This window comes from Gymnogyps californianus, chromosome 19 (genome assembly GCF_018139145.2).
Source record: "Gymnogyps californianus isolate 813 chromosome 19, ASM1813914v2, whole genome shotgun sequence".
Lineage (NCBI taxonomy): Eukaryota > Metazoa > Chordata > Aves > Accipitriformes > Cathartidae > Gymnogyps > Gymnogyps californianus.
This window is the reverse complement of record NC_059489.1, coordinates 8,378,956-8,403,780: the sequence shown is the minus strand read 5'-3', so window position 1 is coordinate 8,403,780 and position 24,825 is coordinate 8,378,956. Positions and strand designations below refer to the sequence as shown.

The 24,825-nt window shown below is 62.1% G+C and overlaps 1 protein-coding gene across 1 annotated transcript; it reads left to right on the top strand.

Moving 5' to 3' along the window:
- Positions 1-880: 880 nt before the first annotated feature.
- Positions 881-23,742, top strand: RNF157 (ring finger protein 157). The gene is made up of 19 exons (XM_050908395.1): positions 881-968; positions 6,640-6,758; positions 11,306-11,394; positions 11,951-12,097; positions 12,673-12,790; positions 12,905-12,971; positions 13,127-13,170; positions 13,572-13,619; positions 13,914-13,985; positions 14,530-14,689; positions 14,874-14,986; positions 15,342-15,580; positions 15,678-15,786; positions 15,984-16,095; positions 16,526-16,719; positions 16,874-16,939; positions 17,292-17,340; positions 18,885-18,995; positions 23,231-23,742. Exons 1-19 carry the CDS (start codon positions 881-883, stop codon positions 23,335-23,337), a joined length of 2,052 nt encoding a protein of 683 aa, XP_050764352.1. The 3' UTR covers positions 23,338-23,742.
- The last annotated feature ends 1,083 nt before the right edge of the window (positions 23,743-24,825 follow it).

Here is a 24,825-nt window from a genome sequence, read left to right as displayed (position 1 = left end):
TTCCCAGTAGCTTAATGCTGGGCAACTGGGGGAATCTGGGGGTGCATTGGAGTGCACCGGAGCAGACAGGCAGCTCCCTGCCTCCAGAGGCTATGCCTGGCAGATGCAGCTGCTCCGGGTGCAGAGCAGAGCTGGGAAGGCAGGATGGAGAAGATGGAGGTGTGCGCTGGGGGGGCTTTTCTTCTGCCCCCCGCCCCAGCACCGTGCAGCCCTGGGTTGGTGCTGGAGGGGCTCAGCCCCTGTGCCAACGGCTGCTCCATCTCCTCCCCCCTGTGCCAGGGAAAAGCGGGGGGCTTGGTCGTCTCTCAGGGGACACCCCAGCAGCTGGGGGGGGGGGGGGGGTACAGGGACAGAGGGGCTCTGAGCCAGCCTGGGGGATCCAGGCTGTCCCTGGGCTGGGGGTCCCTGGGGTGGGGTTGCTGCTCAGTGTCACCCAGCTGGTGGGGCTGGGGGCGAGGGTGGGAGCAGGGTGATACTGGGGTGGGCAAGGTAAGTGGCACCTGAGGGGGGGTCCTGCTGTGCGGGTGGGGGACACCGGGGCTGGGTGATCCCGGAGACAGGGGCAGTGCCTTCCTCCCTTCTCCCCCAGCCCCGCGGCATCCCCGAGCCGTGCCGCGGCGGGGCGGGGCGGGGCGGGGCGGGGGAGGCGAGGCCCGGCCCGGCCCGGCCCGGCCCGGCCCGGCCCGGCCCGCCCCGCCCCGCCCCGCCCCGCCCCGCCCCGGCCCAGCCCCGCATTGGCGCAGCCCCGGCGCTAGCGCGGAGGCGGTGCCGGGCGCGGCGCAGAGCGGAGGATGCTGCGGGCGGGGGCCGCCGCCGCCAGCCCCGGTCCCGGGCGGGAGGGCATCCCGCCGCATCCCGCCCGCTGAGCCCCGGCCCGGCCATGGGGGCTCTGACCAGCCGGCAAAACGCAGGGGTGGAGGAAGTGGATATCCCCGCTAATTCGGTCTACAGATACCCCCCGAAATCCGGTGAGCCCCGGGGGGGGATCCCGCGTCCCGGTGTCGCCGCTGGGGCGGGGGAGGGGAGCGAGCTGGGCGAGGAACCGGGCACGACCTTGCTGCGGTCGGGGATGCCCCTGTGCACCCCAAAGCAAACCCTGACCGCACGCAGCTGGGAGGGGCACCCTAAAAATCTAGGTCTGGTGCTGGGCACCCTGGGTCTGTGCGGCACGGCAGGGATGGGGTCACCTCTGGGTCTGCCCGCGGGGTGCCCCCTCTCCGGCTGCCCCTTTGCCAGCCAAAGCCGGCTCCCAAACTTGGCCGAGTCGATGCGACTTTATGATATTATTTTTATTTGTACCCGTGGTCCACGGCGCCAGGCTGGGAAGGCTGGAGCTCTTTTTATAGTCGGTCGCTGCGGTGCTGGCTGCTCGGGAAAAGCCTGGGTTTAAATTCCCGGGAGGATGAGGGAGGCTGGGGTGGGAGGGATTGGAGGGAATCCCTCCTTCCCAGGGCCCTGCCCCATAGCAGCACCCCAGCCTCTGCCATGGGGGAGACTTCGCCTTCCCCGGCTCCTCGCCCTTCCTCGAGGCTCGGCGGTGATGTCTCTCCCGCTCCTGAAGCCGGCCCTGTCTCAAACCTTGTGCGTGACCTTGGAAAATCCGTCCCTCCCCTCTGTGCCTTGGTTTTCCCTGCAAAGGACCGGGCTGAGTGGGTGTCCGGGGGGGGCCATGTGGGGGTCGCGGTGGGGAGGGGTGATGCAGTCCGGTCCTTGCGTGGGTAGCGCTTCAGAGCCGCAAAAATACCGCTATCAGCGGATGATGCCCGGGAGCACTGTGTGTGTGCGTGGGGATTGCCACAGAATCCTTGTGGCACTGAATATTATTAATAGGTAACTATTTTGGTAGTTAATAGGATAAGGTAAATGCTTGGATCGTTAGCGCTGTGACAAATTACTTGCTAATTACAAATAAAGACCTCCTTAGGAAGAATTACAGCTGATACAAACCCTACTCTTGTCCTGAAAAGCTGTGCTTGGCTTTTTTTAAGAATTTTAATCTAAAATCGGTTGCACAGCTGGCTGGCACATCTGTGGTGGTGGGGGTTAACTGGGGTGCTGTGGGGGTCGAGATGGCCAATCCTCGTCAGCTCGTCCTCCCGCGGGGCTCCCCCAGCTCCCCCTTTTATGTGGTTTCAAGGCCTTTGTCACCTTGATCCCAGCAGAAGCTGGACCACCCCATCTGTGGGTTTGCTCTCTGCAGGGGCTGCGGCTCCGTGCATTAAGGGTTTTTGTCTTGGGACTGCTTCTTATGTAGGGGCTCTCAAAATATCAAGGCACGAAGGGGTGGAGGGTGCCAGTCCTGTGCCCTGCTCTGGGGGAGCAAGTACACCCAGCTGAGCACTTCCAAACTCATCTCAGCTGGCAGAGGACACCAGGCTGATGCTTGACTCTGGCTTTCAGGGAGAAACCGGGGCTTTCAGATGTGCTCAGCCAGGCTGGTCCCACCGGTGGGGCCTGGGCAGAGCTGAGGGGGATGGTCCCGGTGCTGCCTGGGGTCCTCGGGGAGAGGGGCAGGAGGTGCCCAGGTGACATGGCCATCTGCACTGGGACGAGGGCAGGCTGGTGACTGTGGGAGATTACGGCTGGCTTGCTTTTAATCCGAGAGGGGATTTGCCTTCAGCGCTGCCGGCAGCTGAGAGGGAGGCAGGGGAGGGCATGCTGGGCAGAGGAGCTGATTCCTCTGTGGCGGCAGCGCTTCTCTCGCCTCGAATGCTGCCTGGAAACAGCCACTGGTTTTGGAGTGGCCCTGGTGGGGGTCTCGTGGGACCCCGGGGCATTTCCCTCTCTCCGCAGACATGGTTTTGGCTGTTCCGCTGCAGGCTCGCTCAGGATGGCTGGTGCAGCCTGTGGGAATAGGACAGCCACGTCTTGTCCCAATCAAGCATCTCCCCTTCCCATCCTGGGGGTCCCATCCCCTCCAGGCAGGGTGCAAATGGGATTAGTTAAGCCAGTATTTTGAAGTAAAGGCTGGGACTTACTTCAGTGGCTCTAATCTCACCTGGCAAAGGCGATGGGAGGGAGAGCAAGCGAGGGCTGTTTATGGAGCCCGCTGCCTGGCTAGTGGGATGGCTGTTGGGGCAAGTCCCCGGCTTTCAGCCCCTGTCCCTGGCTGAGGCCGGCACCGAGTTCCCCTGAGGCATGCGGGAGGGGGGACCGTGAGCGGGGCCCTGGCTGGGAACAGGAGCGAAGGGGTTAACCAGGCAGTGGCACCCCCAGTCCCAGGGGCACAACCGCAAGGTGGTGGCACTGCCATGGCACAGGGAGCAGCCCGGGGGGCTCCGAGGGCTGACGCAGCAGCGTTGCAGCCAGGGTTTGGCTTTGCCTCTGGCTGCCGCTGGCTCTGGCTGCCCGCTTTAGAGCGCTGAATTAAATAAGCCGCAGCACGCCAGCTCACCGGGCGGCGATGGGACGCCCCAGGCAGAAGCACCCAGCGCCTTTTAACCGGCCTGGGCCTCACCCAGGCGGTGCCGTGCCCATTGCAGCACCCTGTGCTGGCACTCGCTGCCGTGGGGCATCCCTGTGCCAGCACCATGCCACGGCCATCCGGCTGGGCTGTCAAGAGGCTGTGCAAAACCCAGCGCTTCCCTCACCGGGAGCGTGCGGATGGGCTGAAAATGAGCTTTTCTATTTTAGCCACTTTGGAGAGCGGGGCTGTGACCCTGCCGAAACATCCAGGCTCTGACGTTCAAGAGCCAGAGGCTGCATTACCAGAGCCGAGCCAGACCCCAGCAGGGCAGCGATGGCTCACGGGAAGATGCAGGACGTGTGCCACCACGTGCCAGAGCCACGGGCATGGCCACAGCACGCACCAGGGTCTGCGCCCACGGGGTCCTTGCCTGTCTGAGGGCATCTTGGCAAGGTGGCATCCCTGGCCCTCAAGGAGAAAAGGGTCTGACAGCATCATTGGCACCGTCTGGGGCCGGATCTGTCCCGCATGCTGGTGCCGGCAGGCATGGAGGGCACGCTTTGTTTGCCAGGAACCTCAGGCAATTTTGGTTTATTCCTCCTTTCCAGCAGCTGCTCCGTTCAGCCCTTCCCGCACGCTCACCGGGCCTCTGAAGTTTAAGATCTCATTAAAGCCTGGCTTTGCCTCAGTGATGTGACCATCCTTGACGGGCTTTCCTTCCCTGGGGGTAGGCGCTGGTTAAGGATTTATAATTAGCCAATAATAAGGTGGCTGTGGCTGGAAAGGTGCTTCCCTCCTCTGCCACCTGGCATTGCCCATGGGGTCACCGGCACCCGGCGGGGCTGGAACGCTCCTGCCGATGCCCCGGGCTTTCCCGTGCTGGTGTTCCTCTGGCAGAGCCCGGCGTGACTCAAGGCTCTTGTTTAACGGCAAGGTTTTTGGAGGACCTTCCCTGGGAGGGAGCACGGGGCCAGTGCGGTCTGCTGCAAAGGGGGAGCTGAAGCCCCTGGGCCATGCACGGGGTGTGCTGGGAGCCTGCAGCACCCAGGGGTGATCCCAACCCCTGGCAGGGAGACTGGGTGACGGCAGCATGGTCCTCACCTGCTCTGCCAGCCTATGGGAGCCCCCAGCACCCACCAAACCACGGCTGGGGCCATCACAGAGAGCCTGTGCTCCATTTTCCAGCTTTTCCCCAGTGCTGGGGTAGCTTTTCTGCAGGTTTAAATATAATTTTTTTCCATCTCCTGCTCTCACCCCACGTCGGTGCCAGGAAAAGTTCCGGACAGCCCTGTTCTCCCCCAGCCATGCTGCTGCAGGCAGCTCTGAAGGCCCTTTGCTCTTGGGTTGTTTTGTTTTTTTTTTCTTTTTCACATGGCCGCGTCCTTCCCCAGGGAGCTGCCTATAAATTATGTACGTGGAAAATGGGACCAGAAAGCAGCAGGCATCAATAATTGACGGTTGACGTTTCCTAACGGGCGCGCGGCATCCGGGCATCCCTGCGTGGTGGAGCCTTCGGGTAAAGCTGTATGGCCCCGGTCATCCCCCCTGCCCCGCCGTTAGATCCCCTCTCCTCCTCCCCTGTGAGCTTTGGGCTCGGTTTTGATTTTTAAAGGCAGTATTAAAGCCTGATCCAGTCCTGGGCAGCCGCTGCATCTGCTGGAAGCCAACTGCAAGCTCTGACTTCAGTCCCCACAAGCAGAGCTGCAGCCCAGGCTTGAGGTCCTTTATCTGCGGACCCCAAAGGTTTAATTGGGGGGGGGGGGGGCTGTGGATGGCTCTGTGCTGTTGGGTTTGGGTCTGTTGCAAGCCAGACCGCATTCCCGTGGCCGGCAAGATGCAGGGCGCCGTGTCTGTCCTCCATCTGTTGCCTCTCCTGACTCCTGGTGCTTCTGCTCGCCCCTCGCCATCCCTGTTGGCCTCCCCCTTTCCCTTCCTTTTCCCACCTCAAGGAGAAGTCCTGACCTTCCTGTCCCCGGATCTCGCAGACAAGGAGCAGGCACCAGTCGGCTCCTGGCTGGGCTGGGAGGAAAATCTCTCTTGTAGTTGAGAAGTGCCTGGCCTGGGGGCTGCTCCCAGCTTGGGGGACGGGACGTGCCAGTGTTTTGGCTCCGTGCTTTACCCTGCGAGGGAAGAAGGGACACCGGTCATTGCCCGATGTTCATCAGGGCCATGTGGGGCACTTTCTGGAAGGGTTGCTGACAACCTGGGGGGTCTACAGCCCCCCAAAATCTTCCCTCCTGCAGGTGAGCCCTTCCTAGGGAAGGCTGCAGGCTGAGAACTGACAGAACTCAGTTCAGTTGTGCTTTGCCCACCTTCCTGGCCGCGGCTGCAGCAAACCCAGGCAGATGTCTGGCTGCAGACACGCTGCCTTGAATGGCACACGAGGTCCGTGATGCCGGGCTTTGGGCAGGAGCCACCCTGCCCGTTTTGAGGGCTGCGTGCCTGGTCTGTGCTGCCCCTTCCCGGCAGCGTCCGTGGGGGTGTAGGAGCCAGGCCGGCTGCCCTGGAGCTCCCAGGGCTTTTGGTGCTCTGGCAGGACAGGCTGTGACCGCTGCCTCTCCTGCCTCCTTGGGAAATTAGCTGGTGTTTATGCAAAGGATTAGCGCTGCTCTCCGGCTCTGCCGCACCGGGAACCATCTCCCCTTCCTGCTTGCAGACCAGGATTTGGCTGCTCCTGCCAGCGTGGGGATGGTTGAAGGTCGGGGTGACCTTGGGCAGCTTAGGCCAGGCTGGGGCTCTCAGGGATTTCCCGGGCAGGGAAAGGGGAGCAGGCTCTGTGCTCGGGGAGGGACACAGCCAAAGCCCTGGGGTGTGAATCTGCTCCCATTAAATCCCGCTGGATGGAGCAGCCCCCCGAGCCGGGCACTGCTGTGGGGCTGGACCCCTGCACCGGCCTCTCCCCATCCCGGCTCTGTCTGCCCGGACTTCGGCCACCGCAGCGGCTGGGCAGGGTCAGGATTGCTGGCAGCAGCGGGTGCAGGCAGGAGAAAGGAGGGCAAGACAGGCAGGCAGAAGGCAGCCAGGAAGGATCGCTTCTTGGCCAGCTCCCCCTTCGCCTCTGCCTGCTTGGGGGCTGGCAGCACATGAGCTCAACCTGAAAGGCTCCCAGCAAGGTGACCGTGGGGACGAAGCCACCTCTGAGCCATCGATTCGGTGGCTTCGTGCTGCTCCGTCGCCTGGCTGAAGCCCCGTCTTCCCCCTCCGCTCAGGCGGTCTCTGTGCTTTCTTTCCAGGGAGCTACTTTGCCAACCACTTCATCATGGGCGGTGAGAAGTTCGACTCCACGCACCCCGAGGGTTACCTCTTCGGCGAGAACAGCGACCTCAACTTCCTGGGGAACCGGCCTGTGGTGGTGGGCACCGGGGTGACATGGGGCTGGGGGGGGACACGGGGCCTGGGCATGCCCCTTCCCAAAACAGTAGTGACTCTGTCATGGGGGTGCATGGTATGAGGCTGCTGGCTGTCACCCCCCAAGGGCAGAGCCAGCCAAGCACGCCCGGGGTGGCCCGAGTGGATTCTCTGATGTCTAATACAAGGGTTGGCTTCTTGCTGCAGCCTGTCCTCCATCGGAGACTGACCCGGGTCTCCTCTCAGCCTGTCTGCTCGCATCCATGCGCTCCACAGCAACATGCTGTTATTGCTATATCTCTCGCCTCGCTGCCAGACTGGAGTTGCAAGGGGTGAATAGGTTTGCGGGTGGTTGGGAATGGACTGGGCGATTGCATGACCTCTGCCTTTGGGTGCTGCTCTCTGCAGTACCCGTGTTGCGGGTCATCGGACCTGCACGTATCTTCCGACCCGCAAGGGCTGCTTGCACGCACAAACCCACCGCCTTAAAAACATCAGCTGGTGAAGGAGATGGTGAGGGGTAATGGGCTGATTTAGCCCAACTTCTTTTCTTGCTCCCTCTCCAAAAGCTGCTTTCCCTCTTGCCTTTCCTAGCTCAGCCAGGAGCCATCTCCCAGCCCAGATGGCATGGGGTGGGGGACATGCTAGGAGCGGTGCTGGCGTGGTGCGGGGCAGAGTAGCATGGACAGGAGCTGGAAAAAGTATTCCCCAAGCTCTAGCAAAAAAGAGAAGGGGGGAAAAAAAAAAAGGGGGGGGGGGGGTTGGTGGGGGCTGTGGGCAGCACCGATGGGTTTCGCGGTGCTGGGTGCTGCTGGCTCCAGCTGCTCCTGGGGCATGGGGAAACCCGGCTGCAGGGGAGGTCCCTGGACCCTGCGACCCTGGAGATGTTTCTTCTGCTCGCTGCCTTTGGAAAGGGAGGAAATGAGAGCGGGGCCGTCCCCACGGTGGGTTTTGGCTGCGGGGGCGAATGTCCCCCGCTCCTCCGGGCGCATCTCAGCGGGGCGGCTCACCAGCATCAGCCGGAGCAGTGGGGGGCATCAAGTATTAAAAAAAATTCAAGGTGAGGAATTAAAAGGCACCAAAGCTTTTCTATTGAGTCGAGATAAATTTGCCTGGTGCTAGTGGCCCAGCTCTCAAACGCTGCGTGCTCTGTCTTGGGCTGGCGAGGCTGCTGCCATCCCGGTTTGTGTCTCCTCCTTGAAATCAGCTTTGGCAGCATTTTGGCAGCATCGTACGGTCCTGCAGCGGGGAAGCACCCGGCCCCGGGCTGTGCCAGCATGAGGATCCCGGTAGAGCCAAGGGCCGGAGCACCCCCCAAAATCCGTGAGCGTTGGGTGGGCAAAGCCAGTGCCTTTCTCTCCATCCTCTGTGCTTCCTCAGAAAATGAAAAGTCAGCACTCGGGTTCTCTCTCCAGCAGCGAGCGCTGAGAAATCCTCTTGATTACAGTAAAAGCCTCTAAACTGCCCAGCGAGCAGTTCCCGAGTCAGACGCCCCGACAGCAGAAGCAGCAGGGAAGGTAAAGGAACAGCTTGGAAACAGCAGAAAGAATTAATATAGCGTTGCAAACTAAATTGCATTGCTCCAGCTTAATTACTGATGGCCCTGGGCTGCAGAGCTCTGACCGAGGTCCCATCTCCCTGGGGAGCGGGGGGCATTTTGCGGCTGGGCTTTTGGGTCAGGCCAGTTTTGGGGGCTCAGGGAGGGGTTGGGGAGGACCCGTGTTGTTTCTGGTCCAAGCCTGTGTCCAGACACTGTTTGGACATCTCTGATGCCACCTCCAAGACCTGTCCTGATGCTTCTTGGCTGTGATGCTGTCGCGTTCTGGCGTGCTGTGAGAGCCCTGGCTGGGCTGGAAACATGGGAGATGGCCAGTGCTTTTTGGTGGGGGATTAATTTTGGGTTCCTTGGGTGTCAAGGGCCAGGAGGTCTTGAAAAAATTGTGTCCCAAGTCCTCTCTGAGCCGAGCGCCTTGGCTGAGCTATTAACAGTGCTGCTGCAACGGGGCTGTGCAGAGCACCCAGAGGCTGTGCAGACGCTCCCCTCCATGGATACGGGATAATCTGGATTTTCCAGCTCGGGACTGGTTCCCAAGGGGCTGGGAAGGGCGTTGCAGGTTTAAGTAGCTGCCACCATGCTGGGACACCTGCAGGGGCCAAGGAGGGGAGAAGCTGCTTGCAGCACCCAGAGAGTATGGGGCGTTCCAGGGAAGCCGGGGACTGTTGCAATGTGCTGCTGGGTTTCCCTGCCCACGCAAACCTGCCTGGGTCGGCTTGTAGAAAAACCCCAAGAAAGACTTTTGAGGTTTTTTTTTTTTTTTTTTTCACTTTAACAGAGGGTGGCCTGGACCAAATGTCACTGTAGATGCATGGACAGCGTTTTTAAATGGGTAACGGTTGCAGTGAGGTGTTTTTCTGTTGTTTTTCAGCTTGATTTAAATTGAGGAGATGCAAAAAGTCCTTTAAACAACCCCTTTCTGATGTGCAAATCCGGCTTGCAAAATTTCATTCAAAAAAAACCCCAACCCCCCCAAGAAAGAGCCCAGATGTGGGTGTGAAAGAGCCCAACCGTGACAGCAAAGCGGTTTCTGCAGCAAGAAATTTGCCTGCGGTGCTTCCCCATCCTGCCCAGCCCAACGGCCCCCACAGGGCTGTGCCCGGGGGACCCGGCTGCCCCTTTCCTCCTCCATCACCCACCCCTGGGTGCTGTGGTGGGAGGGGGCTTGCACTCACGGGTGCTGTCCCTGCTGGGGGGAGCTCTGCTGCTTACCACAGGCCGGTTTGGATATGGCTTGGCTGGGCAAGGTGCAAATGAGCAAGATTGGATTGCTTCATTAATTTGAATAGCAGAGGAGGTATCGTGACATGGCATGGCATGTCATGACATGGCTCAGCGCCAGCCCGGAGGCCTTTTCTCACTTGCTCCCTTCCAGCTGCAACGGACGATTCTGCAGGTGCCAGTTTAGTGCTTGTGACTCGTTAAAAAGCTCATTAACAGCAGATTAATGACTCAGCCACCCTTTTCCCCTCCTGGAGGGGAGGGAGGGGGTGGCAGTGCCAAGGTGCCGTGGATTCATCTTCAAAGCGCCCCGTGCCATCAGCCGTGCTGGGTCCAGCCCAGGCTTTAACCTGCCTTTCGATGCCACCAGTGGGACCAGAGCCGTGGGACACCGAGGGGGGGTGATGCCTGGCTGGCAGAGGAGGGATGGGGCAGGCCTCTGCCTGCGCTGCCTGGTCCTGCGAGCTGCCTGTCGTGTCTCATCCAGCTGAGGCCTGCGTGGGTCCCCAGCCAGGGCGGTTGTGCAGCCCCGTCCGTCCCGCTCTGCAGGGCTTTGGGGATGGGGAAGGTGACGATGGCTTTGGGGACGGGGAAGGTGACGATGGCTTTCCCACGCGAGGGCGCCAGGGACACGGGAAATGGGCACCTGGCTCCCCACGGGGCATCCCCAAGTGCCATCTGCAATTCAGTCTCGTCCCCTTGGTATCGGGGTGCAGCGAGTGCCTCGCTGTCCCCAGGTCCCCCCATCCGGGCTGGGGGCAGCGCGGGGGGATGAAGGGACTCGGGCAGCCTGGCTTGGTTACCTATTCCCTCTCCCAAGGTAGCAATTGAGCCCTTTGGCTCTTGTGAGCATCTGCCATCCCCGATGGCAGCTGACGCCCTCCTGGCTCTGGCTGTCCCCTGGCACGCGGTGACAGCTCGCCAACGAGCCAGGCATTAATCCCGGTGTAAGCCTCTGTCTCTCCAACACGTGTTTGTGTCATCCCCCCGTGGGGGCTGATCCCTTCCTGGGGCTCAACCTACCTGGGAGGTGGAGAGGGGGGAGATGGGTCCCACATCCCTTCCCTGGTGCCCTTGGTCTCCCTTGGGTGACTGCAGTGCCGAGGAGAGGGTGTCCCCTCTCCCCTGTAGCCCCTGTGGTGGCTGCAGGTGGACAGGAAGGACCAGGAAGGACAAGGTCACCTTGGAGGATGGCTCGGCACCTTTCCCTCATAGTGCTGCTGCCCGCCTGGTCCTGCCCAGCTGCCCCGTCAGCTCCCCGCTCCGGGCACGGGACTGGCAGAGACCCTGCCACCCAAATCCCACCCATCCTTGGGAGAAAACAGGGAGGTTTATGTCTGTTCCTTGGCTGGTGGGCAGGGAGGGAGCTCAGGCCTCCCCCTGCCCAGCCTCATCCAGCAGTTCCACGCTGCATCAGCACCCTAAAAATACATCAGCAGCCGCCCGCCTGCCCTGTGCCCTGCATCCCCCTCGCCCTCCAGCCGAAGGGACAAGGAACAGCCCCTCTCTGCGTGCCCCCCCCAGTGAAACTGTCCCCTGCAAGGGGTTTTGGGCTTGCTTTTTGCAGAGGGATGTCCCTGTCATCATGCTTGGTACCCAAGTTCCAGTGGGAGCTGCGGGTGCTCAGCACCCATCAGGATGTGCAGGCCACCCTGGGTCCCTGCATACAGGGTGTCGGGTTGGGGCTGGGTCACTGGGGGGTCCGGGGACAAGGTCCGTGGCTGCTGTAAGCCCTCCACGTGCATCTGCCTTCACCAGTGTCTCTCTCGTCCTAGTTCCCTTACGCTGCTCCACCTCCTCAGGAACCCGTGAAGACCCTCAGGAGCTTAATCAACATCCGCAAGGACACCCTGCGCCTCGTCAAGTGAGTCCTGCGGCGGGGAACGCGGGGCTCGGCAGCCCGCCATGAGCCATGGGGAGAGAAGGGTCCGGCTGGATGCTCCCAGGGGATGCTGAGCACGGGGATGCTCTCATCTCAGCACGGGCGGATAGAGGGGATGAGCCATTGCTGTCCAAATGTGCCTCTTCCCCTCCTGGCACTGGTGAGCTTCCCGCATGCAGGCACTGGCTGCGCTGGCTCCACCACAGGATTAAGGGAGCTTAGTGCTGCCTTTGAAGTGCTTTGCTTTTTCTTCCTCCCCCACCTTCCAAAGGCTTTGTTGGAGGGAGGCCGGGGATTGCGGCCGGGACGGGAGGTTTGGGATTACGGCTGAAATCTGTCTGCGGCACTGCTCAGGCTGCAGGCATGACCTTGGGCATGCCAGGCCCTCCTGGCGTGCCTCAGTTTCCCCTGATGGAGGGGGGCAGCCCCTTTTGGGGCTATCAGTGTCGAGGGCAGCCTCAGGCCAGGGAATCAGCCCTGGGACACCCTGAGCCGCCCCCGAGGGGTGCCCATCTCCCGGACCCTCTGTGCTCCCCAGGTGCTCAGAGGAGGTGAAGACCCCGGGGGAAGAAGTCAGCAAAGCCAAGGTGCACTACAACGTGGAGTTCACCTTCGACACAGACGCCCGCGTGGCCATAACCATCTACTACCAGGCGAGCGAGGAGTTTCACAACGGGGTGGCGAGGTGAGGAGCCCCAGCCTGGCGTGTGTTCCCCCCCGCCCCCAGCCTGGCCTGTGTCCCCCCAAGCCTGGTGCGTCCTCTTGGCCAGGGTGTGGGGCTCTGCTGATGGACGTGGAGCCTCTCCTCCCTGGAGCATCTCCCCTCCTCGGGGCACGAGGCAGCTGCTGGCAGCGCTGAGGATGGAGGTGGGCTCCTTGCCTCCCCCGGGTGCCACCGCCAGGTCCCTGCCAGCCCCCGCCACCTCCTTCCCTGTCCCGTCCTGCTCCCTCTTGTTACCTCCAGGTCAGAGCTGAGACCAGGAGAAATCATTGCCCCTCCTGGTCCCCGCCAGGTTGGCTGCGGGTTTGTCCCTGTCCCCTCCTGTCCCACGCTGGCTGCCCCGGGGCTATTTTAGCCCTGTGCATTATTTTTAGTTCTTTTTAGGACTTCTTGCCTCAGCCCCAGGAGGTATCCAGGAGGGGAGAGGAGGAGTGACCCCCCTCTCTCCCATCTTCTCGGCATCCCCGTGAGCCGAGGGACTGGGAGGAGCGCGGGGACACCCGCAGTGCCCCTGACTCTGTCCTCTCTCCATGGGACAGCTATATCCCCAGGGACAACAGCCTGCAGTCAGAGACAGTGCACTACAAGCGGGGGGTGTGCCAGCAGTTCTGCGTGCCCTCCCACACCGTCGACCCCTCCGAGTGGAGCGAGGAGGAGGTGGGTCCCACTGACCTGCGGCATCGACTGCGGGGTCGGGTACAGTTACGGATGCGGGCTGAAGCCTCCATCGCTGCTCCATCTCACCAAGCCTCTCCTCCTGTCTCTCTCCAGCTGGGCTTCGACCTGGACCGAGAGGTGTACCCCATGGTGGTGCATGCAGTGGTGGATGAAGGAGAGGGTGAGGAGGGGGTTCCTTGCTGGGTTGGGCTTGCCCAGTTGCTGGCACCACGGTGCCAGCCCTTGCATCAACCAGGCAGAGCCTCCTGTTTCTCCTTGCTGCCGCCATGGCCCTGCCCACCCCCTGAGCCCTGCCCGTCCCTTTGTGTCTTGCAGAGCACACCGGGCACTGCCACGTGCTGCTGGCCACCTTTGAGAAGGTAGGTGCCAAGCTGGGGCTGTCCTCTGCCTCCTGGCCCCTTGCCCACTGGGTGCAAGAGCCTGGAGGAACCCCACGGGGCTCGGGATGGTGCTGCTGGGCTAGGGCTATTTTGGGGCTGCTTCTGAAATTCTGGGAATATCCCCCAAATCCTTGATTTTAAGCACCCACTTTTGAGGCATTTGGTCTCAACTCCATCTTTCTTGCTCCAACGAGTCTCCAGCCTTGTGATGTGTGTGATATCCCACACCTGCCTGGTACCGGGGTGTCGGGAAGAAACAGAATTGCTGCAAAATGGGCTGGTTGGGAGCGGCGACAGCTACGGGGTGGGTGGGTGCTCAAGCATGGCGGTCCCTGGGGTGCTCAGCCCCGGTGCCTATCCGTGTGCTCTCCTCCCTCCAGCACAGTGACGGCACCTTCTGTGTGAAGCCCCTCAAGCAGAAGCAAGTGGTGAGTGTCTGGGTGTCCCCGCGGGCGGTGACAGCTACCGGCCTGCACACCCCTGGGGGGAAGGCGGCAAGGGGCTTTCGGGGAGCAGCAAACCCCTGGGTGGGCAGCAGCCTGCTCCTGCCCTGCTCCTGCCTCCCAGGGAGCTTGGGGACCACCGGCAATTTCAAGTGCATCGATGCAAAGAGAAACCGCAGATGTTGGGGCAAGGAGGGCTGGCCTGAGCAGGGGGCTGAGAGCTGTGGCAGCTGGGGGGGCTATGTCTCTGCTCCTCACCCCTTCCCCACGGGGTTACAGGTGGACGGTGTGAGCTACCTTCTGCAGGAGATCTACGGCATCGAGAACAAGTACAATACGCAGGACTCCAAGGTACGTGCCTCCATCCCGCAGCCCTTCCCTTGTCCCCTCGCCCCTTCCCCTAGCACAGGTCCAGCAGCTGAAACACACACGGGGCGAGACGTTGCAGCATGGCATAGAGCTGCCCGGGGCGGTGCGGGTGTTTTGTGTTGGCCTTGAAGCTGCTGGAGGCAGAAAGCTGAAGGATTGAGCCTTTTTCCCCATCCTTTGTGGTCCCTTGGGAGGGTGGTGGCTGGATCTTGCTGGCTTAGGAGGGGATCATGGGGCTCGAAGCGTGGGATATGCCTCATGCTCTGCTCTGTATATATGTAAAAGTTGGAGTGAAGGATGCATCCCTCTGTGAGGTGCCTGATGCCTCTGGCCCCATCTCCCAGCCTCCAGGAGGGGAGGGATAAGGTCCCAGGGTTGTATTTCAAGAGCAGGCAGCCCAGGGGCACAGGCAGGACCCCACAGCGAGCTCTTGGGGCACCCAGCCGCTATTTTAGGGCACCCACCCTCGCGCCACGCGGGCTGGGGACCCTGAGGCTGAGCAGTTCCCATCTCTCCCGCGGGGCAGGTGGCCGAGGACGAGGTGAGCGATAACAGCGCCGAGTGCGTCGTCTGCCTCTCGGACGTCCGTGACACCCTCATCCTGCCCTGCCGCCACCTCTGCCTCTGCAACACCTGCGCCGACACCCTGCGCTACCAGGCCAACAACTGCCCCATCTGCAGGCTGCGTAAGGGCCGGGGGGGCTGGCATCTCCCATCCTCAGGTTTTTGGGTCCCTCCAGCCCCACGTGCAGCGATGCTGTGCAGTGCGGGGATGCCCCTCCTGGGAAACGGGGTGGTATTTTGGGGGGGGGGGGGGTGTCTCCTTTTGGCACCCAGGTTTCACCCCGCCCTTCATCCCTACTGCTGCAGCTTTCCGAGCCTTGCTTCAAATCCGAGCCATGAGGAAAAAGCTGGGTCCCCTCTCGCCCACCAGCTTCAACCCCATCATCGCCTCGCAGACCTCCGACTCCGAGGAGCACTCGGTCAGTGCCCGGCTGAGCCCAGCCCACCCAGGGGGGCTGTGGGACCCTGGTCCCCTCCACCCGGCTGGGGCTGGGCCAGGGAGGTTTGGGGATGCACGTGCTTCCCGGGGCCAGGGTTTATTTATTTAATGAAAATTGATCTTGCAAAAAAAATGCAAGTTTGATGTTGCAAAAAAAGGGCTTTTGGTTGGGTGGAAAGACGGCGGATTTGGAGCTTTCATTTGTGCAGGTAGTTTGTCCGTTCTCTGGGTTTTGGCTTCTCCCCAGGGCATCCCGATCCTGCTGGGAGCAGGGGTGGGGGCAGCGAAATGGCCTGGGGGGGGGGACTCTCACCCTGTCTCCCCGCTCTCCCCAGTCCTCGGAGAACATCCCCCCGGGCTACGAGGTGGTGTCGCTGCTGGAGGCCCTCAATGGGCCGCTGACGCCCTCGCCGGCCGCCCTGCCGCTGCGTGCACTGGGGGACCCCCCGGGTGCGGGGACCCTGCCCTCCTACGGCAGCGATGGCCCCCTGCCCCCCCTGCGGGCGCTCTCGCCCCTCGAACGCCTCCCTGACTGCGGCCCCCCGGGGCTCAAGCTGAAGAAGAGCCTCTCCAAGTGAGTACCGGGGTTGGCACAGGGGTCCAGTGGGGTTCAGGGGGGTCTGGGGGCTGCGGGCAGGGGTGAAGCCCTCTGCTTTGCCCCCTCCGGGCAGGTCCGTCTCGCAGAACTCCTCCATCCTGCCCGAAGAGGAGGACGAGAAGTCGTGCACCGAGTCGGAGCTGAGGGTCTCCAGGAGGAGATCCCCTGCTCGGTGCGAGGAGGTGAGGACTCTCTGAAACGTGTTGGTGATGAGCCGAGGCACTGGGGGGTGGCAGGTTTGGGGGAGGCTTGGGACCAGAGGGTCTGGCTGGGGTTTGCCCCTCCTGTCTCTTCCTTCATCCATAAGGATGCCCAGGGGAGACAGATCCATCCATGCCGAGTATCCCCATCCTGTCCTCCCCACGTGCTCTTCTTCCAGGAATGCGGTGCGACACCGGAGAGCGAAAACCTCACCCTGTCGTCATCAGGAGCCATCGACCAGTCCTCGTGCACCGGGACCCCCCTCTCCTCCACCATCTCGTCCCCAGAAGGTACGGCACGGCGGGGCTCGCAGGTGTTGGCAAGGCAGGAGAGCGGCATCGTGGTCTTGGGTCCGTCCCGCTGCGGGGGGATGTGGAGTGGGTTTGCATGGCCCTTTCCTACCCTGCCGTGGACATTGCATGAAGCCGCAGGGTGTCACCTCTGCTTCGTCACCCGTAGACCTGGAGATGGGGGCGTGGGGGCACCGATTGCCCCCGCTTCATCACCCGATAGACCCAGAGATATAGGGGGCTGCAAGCCCCGGGGATCCACTGCTGGCAGCTTTCCAGCCATCACGCCTCCGTGGCATGCAGCGGGTCCTTGCTCCGTGCCCCACTTCTCCTCATTAGCCCTCTTTTCACTTAGCTGGTGCTGTGCCATGACTCGCACTGGTGGGCTGGGGGGGTCCAGTGGCCCCGCTCAGCCCCCGCTCTCCCCCAGAGCCCGTCAGCAGCAGCCTGGCTCAGTCCGTCATGTCCATGGCCTCCTCCCAGAGCCAGCACTCGCAGCTCAGCACCGACACAGTGTCCTCCATGTCCGGCTCCTACGTCGCTCCCGGCACGGAGGAGGAGGAGGAGGAGGGGGACACGCTCCCCTCGCCCGCGGCTGCCAGCGCCACAGCCTCTGACGGAGAGGTAGGGGCTGGGGGGGTTGTTGATGGTGCCCATTGCCCCCAGGTTCGAGAGTTTCCCCATGGGATGTAACTTCTCCTCCAAACCCACCGGCACCAGACTCTTTGTTTTGGGTTGGTTTTTTTTCCCTTCCATCTTTCCCACCTTCTTCCCGCAGTTGACACCTGTGGAGTCCCCGGATATAAACTTCGTCAGCATCTCGGCCGAGGAGCGTGATGCCGAGGTAACTGTAACCACCCCACACGGGGCTGGGAGCCGTGGTGCCAGCCGGCACGGCAGGGGAACCCCGGTTGTGCCCAGCTCCGGGTGCCCGTGGAGGGGGAAGCTGGGCAGCTGGCATCGCATTCCCCTGGGGCTGGGCTGGGGAAGGGGCTGCCCAGGCATCCATGTCCCTGCGGGGCTGCCATGGGGATGGATGGGCAGTGGCGCTGTCCCCTGTCCAGGATCATCTTCCTGGTCCATGGAAACGCCCGGGGCCAGGGATGTTCCCCCAAAGGGACCCGGTGACAGTCCCCGGCACGGTGCCGGGACGCTGTGGGGCTGCTAACGCTCGCTGCCTCTCGCCTGTGCCGCAGGGCAACGACGTGCTGGAGGATGAGGACGCCTCTCCCACGCAGGAAGATGGTAAAAGGCCCCGGGTTGTTGTTGTCCCCTCGCTTTCAGTTCGCTGTCACCGGTGGGCAGCCGAGCGAGTGGCAGATGCTGTGCTGTCCCCAGCTCCCCTGCCTGCTGGCTGCCGTCGGGGAGAGCCCTGGGTGACTCCGTGAGCACCAGGGCTGGGAAAGCATCCGTCACAGCGGGGCCACCCACGCGGGTGGGTTGAACACCAGTGGGTGGGGGGAAGCCAGCTGGCCACGGGGACTCCGGTGAGCGCGGTGCGGGGCACGGAGCAGGTGACGGCTGGCATGCAGGAGCCGACGGCATTTCCAATGGGCCAACTGGGAAAGAGGCTTCTCTGTGTTTTCCCCCTCACCAAGGTCTTTCCTCACACCTCTGAAAGTCTCCCCCTTAGGGACCCCTGTCTGGGCTGGTTCCTGTAGGAAGGGGCTGCAAAACTGTTCCCTTTGGGATGCTTTCCTAATTTTTTTTGGCCTATCCTCAATGTGCTTTCACAAGCCAACACACGCGCATCGAGGGCTCCTCTCGCCTCCTCCCTTGCGCTCAAATAGCCAAGGAAAGACGTGGTCACCCCTCTGCCATCGGCCACCAGCTGCCTTGGATTTCTTTTGGGCGACGGGGAGGCCCCCAGTGTGCCCCCTCCCACATTTGCAAGTCTCTGGTTAGCAAAAATGTGCCAAAACTGTTCCCCCATCCAACCTGGACACTCAGCCGAGCTGGAAAGCAGGAACACCCGTCCCCAAAACGTGGCCTCTGCCCTGCGGGGCAGCTCTTGCTGATGGGGAGACTCAAATATGACAACTGGGGAGCAACCAGGGGCTGTGGTGGACATCCACGGGCATCCCAACAACTCCGGGAGCAGGACGGCCTTTCTCCTTAGGACACGGTCCTGCACCCGTTCTCAGTGGGGCTACTGGCTTATTTGGGAACATCCCTCCCGAGGTTTAGTCTCCTGCATCTGATGGATGCAGGTAAGAATCTGGGGGCTGATCTCTCGTACAGGTGATGCTAAGAAGCAGGGTTACCTCCCTCAGCCCCGAAAGCCTCCATCCCCCCTGCAAAGCTTGGCTACGGCTTCTTTTGCCCCACGCATCCAGTTGCTGCCTCCTCCTGGCATCCCCGCGGCTCTTGCACACGCGCTGATGGTGCCGGAGAGGCTCCGGCGGGAGGTGACGGGTGCCACCATGGCCCGGCTCTACCGACCGGGGACCGTTGGCTGTGCCGGGGGGAAGGTTTGGTTGAACCCCAGGCAGGCGGTGGGGGAGCAGGTTCACGCGTGCCCATGCCCATCGCCGCATCGTCACTGTTTTGCTGCCCTCCGATGCGGCCAGTGCAAGGAAAAGAGCAGCTCGGACCGTGCCCAGGCGTTATTGTCCACTCTTCACCCACTCCCATCTAGATGCATCATTTTTATCTTTTTTTTTTTTTTTTTTGAAAGAGGGTGGGGAGGGGAGAGGAAAAGACCCAGAAATCCCACACCCCACCGCTAAAAAGGCAAGGGCAAGCCCCAGCGCCAAGCCGCGGCGTTAACTGCCTTAACTCCCTTCCAGGCCCGAGGACAGGCGTTTTCCTCGGTCTGAGGTGTGACAATAACAATGACTTGGGCATCGCACACGTGAAAGCGCTGGACAATAAACTGTGCTCTGAGGCCTGCTTACCTGGTGAGTGGCCGTCTGCTGAACATGAACTTGGGGTGGGGGGGACAGTTCCACTCTTCCCTGCATCACCCCAGCCCTTTGCCTCCATCCCTCTCCCACCACCATCACCATCATCCCCACCACCGCTATCCCCACCATCTTGTCCTCGCTGCACCCCACCACCCGTCCTGCCGCAGGGCTGAGCACCAGGCATGTCACCACCCAGCAGCCATAGGTCAGGGTGACCTGTCCCCACTGGGACGTCCCCGGGGGCTTGCAGACTTGCTTTGCTGGGATGCTTTGTCCCTTGGCCAGGGGGCTGCCGGCACCCCGGGGGGCACCAGCCCTCCCTGTGAAGGCGGTTGTGTGGCACGACTGTAGCCTGGTCCAGGCTCGTGTTGGGTGCAGCAGTATTTTGGGTTGGGATGTTATCTGCAGCCAGTCCAGCCTTACTGCAGGGGCTGCCTGCCTCCCCCTCCTCTTCCTCCAAGGCTGGGGAGATGGGGCACATCAGGTCAGGCTGTCCTTCTGCAGGGCCCCAAATTTCATCCCTTTTTCCCATTTCTTCACACTTTCTCTCCCATCCTCCTTCCACTTCTGTTTCCTCCCACCCTCTCTCCATCCTTTTTTTTCCTCTTCTTCCTCCTAGGCTCCTCTGTCCGCGTGAAAGTTCATGTTCGCTCTGTGCCAACACGGTTTTCTCAACCCACGCTTGTGTCCCCTCCCTGCCCAGAGTTGCCCAAAGGTGACAAATGTATTGGTGACCCCCGGTCCCTGTGCAGGCCAAGGCGGCAGTGGGCTGGGGACCCTGCCCAGCGCTGCAGGCTCCTCTTTGTCAGCCTGGGATGGGGGAAACGGGGCAAAAAGCCAAGATGAAGCCCTCTGAGGGTCTAGGTCTCCATCAATACATTTGTGGACAAGCTGAAAGCAACTCTGCCCCTGCCTTGCTCCTTCAGCTAGATTTGTGGCAGGTCCCAGACCCGTAGCGGGTGCTGGAGAGCCAGGAAGGTGGGTGAAACCCACTGGAGGAAGGGGAAATCCTTTCTTCCCCCCTTTTCCTCCAGGAAAGCTTCCTCTCCTGCTGCCTCACCTGTTCCTGGTGGTTTCTGCGCTGGAGAAACACGGCTAAGGCTCTTGGGGAGGAACAGGCGCCTGCCACAAATGCCCTGTGTCCCCTCCACCGCCATCTGGCAGCAGCTGGTTGAGCCCCGCTGGCCCAGCGGGGCTGGGGAGGGAGCTGGGGGGGTCCCAGCAGCACCCCTGTCTTTGCTGGGGGTCCTGGCAAAACATCCCCCGGCTGCGGCACCGGCCAAAGCCATCCCTGACCATGTCCCTCTTGGTTGTGCCGGGGGGAAGGATGAGGAAGGGGGAGCTTTGCAGCCCAAACGGCCCTGGCACGGGGTCAAATTCTTGCTCTGCTGTGAGGTCTGCAACAGCCTTGTTCCTCGCCTGGGCTGGGGTGCAGAATCTGGCCCCTGGGCTGAGCCCAGCCAAGGATGCAGTCTCCATCCTTTGGCCACCACGTCTGTCTGCGCGTCCGGCGGCTGCGCTGCTTGGAGCCCTCGGCAGGGAGCCGCGCTGCCGCCCGCATGTGAGGGGCGATCCGGCCTTGGCATTTGCTGGGAAAAGCGGGAGGCTGGCGGCGGGGGCAGTGGAGGTGCAGAATGGGGGCTTCGGGGCTGCCCGTGGTCTCCCGGGGATGGCAGAGGAGCCGGAGGGAATAACTCCAGGGATGCAGAGCTCTGCCCTAAAGGGGTTGGAGAAGGATGGCCCTGGGGTGTCCCGGGGTGCTGGGAAGAGCTTGGGGGGCTGGGGCGGTGAAGGGGAGCAGCTGCCCACGGGCTGTAACGGCCGGTTGGTTGTTTCCTGGTTGCAATCGGTGTTTTGCAACATTAGTTTTGTTCATTAGACTCAGGGCAGCTCCTTCCTTCCCCGGCCCCGTCTGCTCCCCATCAGCAGCCACCCGCTATCAGGACTTGGCCGCTTTGCGACGGAGACGATTTGAGGCACGATTTAATTCTGGTGGTGCTGGATTGCAATCGCAGGGCTGGTTTGCATGCACTGAAAAAGTCCTTTTTGGCAGAGGTTTCTTGCAGGTCTGGATGTAACCGCATCCACAGGGCCGGCAAGAACAGGGTGGACTTTTACTTTGGGGCCAGGTGCTGTTTTCTTGAAAGCTTAAAAGAAAATCCCCTTGACCAGAGATTATATTGTTGTTATTATTCCTCCCCCAATTTCTCTCATGGGGAGGCTTTGCCGTGATCAGACCCATGGGTTGTTTTTTGCCCTCTCTGTAATGGATGAAGGCACGGGACATGGTTCCTCAAAGTGGAAAGGTTTGCTCATCCCCAGCGCTGTTGTGAAATCTCTGCAGATTTCAATGTGGTGGGAAAGGGCTTCAGGAGGAGTTGGAAGGCCACATCCTGGGGATTTTAAGACACAAGGCTTAAATAAAACCCTCAGACCAGTGTCTTCAAGGGGATCCCAACGAGCCCCGGGGTGTGCAGCGGGTTGCAGGGGCTGTCCCCAGGGCTCAGAGCATCCTCTGGCCACGGCCACAGCCTCTGCCAGGGACAGGGTGGCGTTGGAAAGAGAAGTCGGGGGAAGGCGCCTGCCGAAAAGTCTGGCAGCAAGGTGGGGAGGGTTGGGGAGCTGCTGTGGCAGAAGACCTGAAATCCCCCGAGGGCTTTTGCTGGTTTAAACCCGCGGATGATCTGAGCTGTAAGCGATATCGCAGCGGGCCGGGCGAGCCGGTTCAGTTTCGCCACAACGCTCTTTGGGAGCCGGTCTGTGCAACGCAGGTCTGGCGGCTGCTAACGGCGGGGGGGAGCCCCCTCCTGCAGCCCAAAGGGAGAAGAGGCGGGTGGGCAGAGGGCCAGGTCCCTGCTGTGGGGCTGGAGCGTGTCCTGCTGGCCCCAGCCCCGCTCCTCGGCAGCCTCCCAAGGGTGCGCTGAGCTGAGCTGGGTCTCTGCCCTAGAGCACTGCAGTGACTTATGTAGTATCAAGCTCTTAATGGGATTTCGGTGTGCGTGTGTATAGGTGTGTGTGTATGTGTGGTCCTGTTTAATTCTTCATTCCCTCTGGGATCCGCAGACTTAACAAGCCTTGCTCTCCGCCTAAGCTCACCATGAAAAGCCAGTTGAAATGGCAGCTGTCACCTCCCATAAATCAGCAGGCAGTGGGCTTTTGTTGCTCCCTCTCTGAGGAAGCCTCAGCACTTGCCCTTGGCCTTGGGGTGCCCTTGTGTGGTCCCCTGGGCTCAGAGCTGCCCCCACACCTGGGCATGGGGCTTAACCTCGCTGGTGGGAGCAGCCGCCCTGCTTTAGGGGTGCACCCTCTTCCTAAGGGCACCACGTAGCCTCTGATTGTTTGGGTGGCGGGACGCAAGCCACGGGCAGGCAGGTCCCAAGCTCTGCCCGTCACCCTGCCCCAGCTGGAGGCTGCTGCCTGAACCAGGAGCCTGCAGCCGGAGAGGAGGTGTGCAGGGACCCGGCTCCCCCCATGCCGCAAGCATGCCCACGCCTCAGTTCTCCTTGGCACGAAACCCCCGGGGGGCACCACGCATGACGGCCCCCTCACACTGTGCCCGGCGGCGGCTCCCCGTCCTCGTCCCAGACCCGTTCGCAGGCAGCGAGCCCCCACAGCCCCCCCCCAGTCACCCCGTTTGCTCGCTCGTGTGCATGCCCCCGCGCCGCCTCCGCTCCCGCCTTCACCGTGTGCCTTCTGGTCTTTCCTGCCACGCAGCCGCCGTGCCGGACTCCTGCCCCATTAACATTGAGGAATAGGTATGAGACCCCCAAAGCCTGCGCCTGCCTCGCGCCCCATCACCTGGGGGGGGTTAGCACTGGGTTCGCGCCCCTCGCCCCGGCATTGCTGGCAGTCCCCTTGCTGTCCTGGCCACGGGTGACATCCCTTAGTGCCTAACCTGCAGCCCCCACAGGGCATCTGCATGTGTCCTCTCACTGGGATGGGGGGGGCAGAGGCAGCCCCCTTCCATTTGGGTTATTAAAATCCGGCCACGGTGCGCGGTGCTTCCCGTTTGCCCCTCGGCATTCCCAAGAAATCGGGGGTTTAAGGGACTCCCCTGGCCCAGAGAGGTAAGTGCAGGCACTCACCAGCCCTCGTTGCAGCCAAAACCCAAAGCGGGGCTGGGGAGGTGGGTGTTATTTGGGGAGACTAAATTGCATCCCCCATGGAAAGATGAGCCGAGTGCGCTGGCAGGCTTTGGGAACCCCTAACCCCCCGTTTTCTCCCCCCAGGCCCAGAGGCAGCCAACAACAACGTGCGGCTGCAGCAGGCACCCTGGCCCCGCCGCCCTCCCGGCGCTCGAGACCTGGAGCAGGCAGCGGCCGTCCTGCCCGTGTGAGGGCTCAGCCTCAGCGGGGGTGTGCACCCCCCTGCCTGCCCGGAGGGACTCTGGTGTCCGGGCACCGTGGGCATCGCCACCTCCACCCCTTGGCTGTAGCAGGACTGATTTTCGAAAGAAAAGATGGTAACCTCGACTTTTCCTCCCCAGCCCGCCCTGTGCAGAGGGGGGCCAAGAGCCACGTCACTTCGGAGCCCCCCATCAGCACCTTCCCATCCTCCAGCCCCAATGGGGATGGGCTGGGATCCCCTTCTGTCCCCGGCCATCTCACACCCCTGGGCTCCTCTCCTCCGGCATGCGGAGCAGATGGGACAGGGTCACCCCACAAAGGGGGCCCTGGGATGTGGCTGGAGGGAGACGATGGGAGGAGGGTGCCCAGGGGTGCGGGTTAAGGACGAGTGTTGGCATTGGCATCCTTGGTGCATGAGCCGGTGATGTTCATGGGGGGCCGCCCCGCCCCCCCAAGTTTGCTGGTCCATGCCCCTGCCATGCCGTGGGATGTCCCTATGCCCTGGGATGTCCCCATTAATGCACTGGCGGTGATGGTGCCCCTCCAGCTCCCCCTCCCTCCGCTCTCCTCCTGGGCAGCACGTGGGCTCTTGGGCCGGGCCCGCAAGGTTGCTTTTCCCCAGGGGATAGAGCGGGGTGGCAGGGGTGGGCAGGGGACCTCGTACCCCCCCTGGTCACCAGCCCCTGGGGCATCACTAATTTAACCTCACTGTCTTCCGCCCCGCTGCGAGCTCGGGGCTCGGGGCTGTGCCCTCTCTGTGGAACAAGTGCCAAAAGTGTCACCCCCTGTCCCACCCGTCCTGCGCTCTCCATCGCACTTTGTAGCAGGGGGTGGATGAGGGTGCGGGAGCTGCTCCCCACCCCTCCATCCCCACCCCTCCATCCCCATCCCTCTGGCCAGCGCCAGGCTGACAGCATAAGCGGGTTTTGCTCCAGGGGACAGGCACACAGGGACACCAGTGGGATAGGGATGCAGCCACAGACCTTGGGGACCTGATGGGGCCGTACCAGGCTCCACCCCGGAGAGCATCAGGGGCAGTCGGAAGCCACTTTGAGGAACATCGGACCCAGCATCCCAATCTAGTGAGCTCTGGAGCTGTTTGGGCAAGCCCGGGCCGGGAGGCTGAGCCCCCCATTTTCCCCTACTTGGTTTTCTCAGCAGCACGAGCCGGGGGAGACCCCCTGACGCATAGGTGATAGCAAAGGTGGCCTCCTCCTTGCAGGAGAAAAACATGTTTCAGAGCTATGTTAGGACAGAGACGTTCGTGCAGTGAAAGCAATGTCCCGCAGTGGCTGCGGGGTCCGTGCAGGGAACAGGTCCCCACCGCCCGTCCCCGCGGTGGAGCACGGGATGTGCTGATGGCCATGGCTCCTAAAGGGGAATGAAGCCCTTTTTGGGGCCGGGGGTGTTTTCTTCACCTGGGTCACAGCCGGGGCTGCAGTAGCTGCTCGCTCTGTGGCCCCGGTGTGGGTCCTGCC

Excerpts from the sequence above, each read along its gene's own strand:
- RNF157 (XM_050908395.1), top strand. The coding sequence starts at position 881 with ATGGGGGCTCTGACCAGCCGGCAAAACGCAGGGGTGGAGGAAGTGGAT. Across the intron at positions 969-6,639 it reads CAGATACCCCCCGAAATCCG|GGAGCTACTTTGCCAACCAC; the intron begins GTGAGCCCCGGG and ends CTTTCTTTCCAG. Across the intron at positions 12,791-12,904 it reads CCGAGTGGAGCGAGGAGGAG|CTGGGCTTCGACCTGGACCG; the intron begins GTGGGTCCCACT and ends GTCTCTCTCCAG.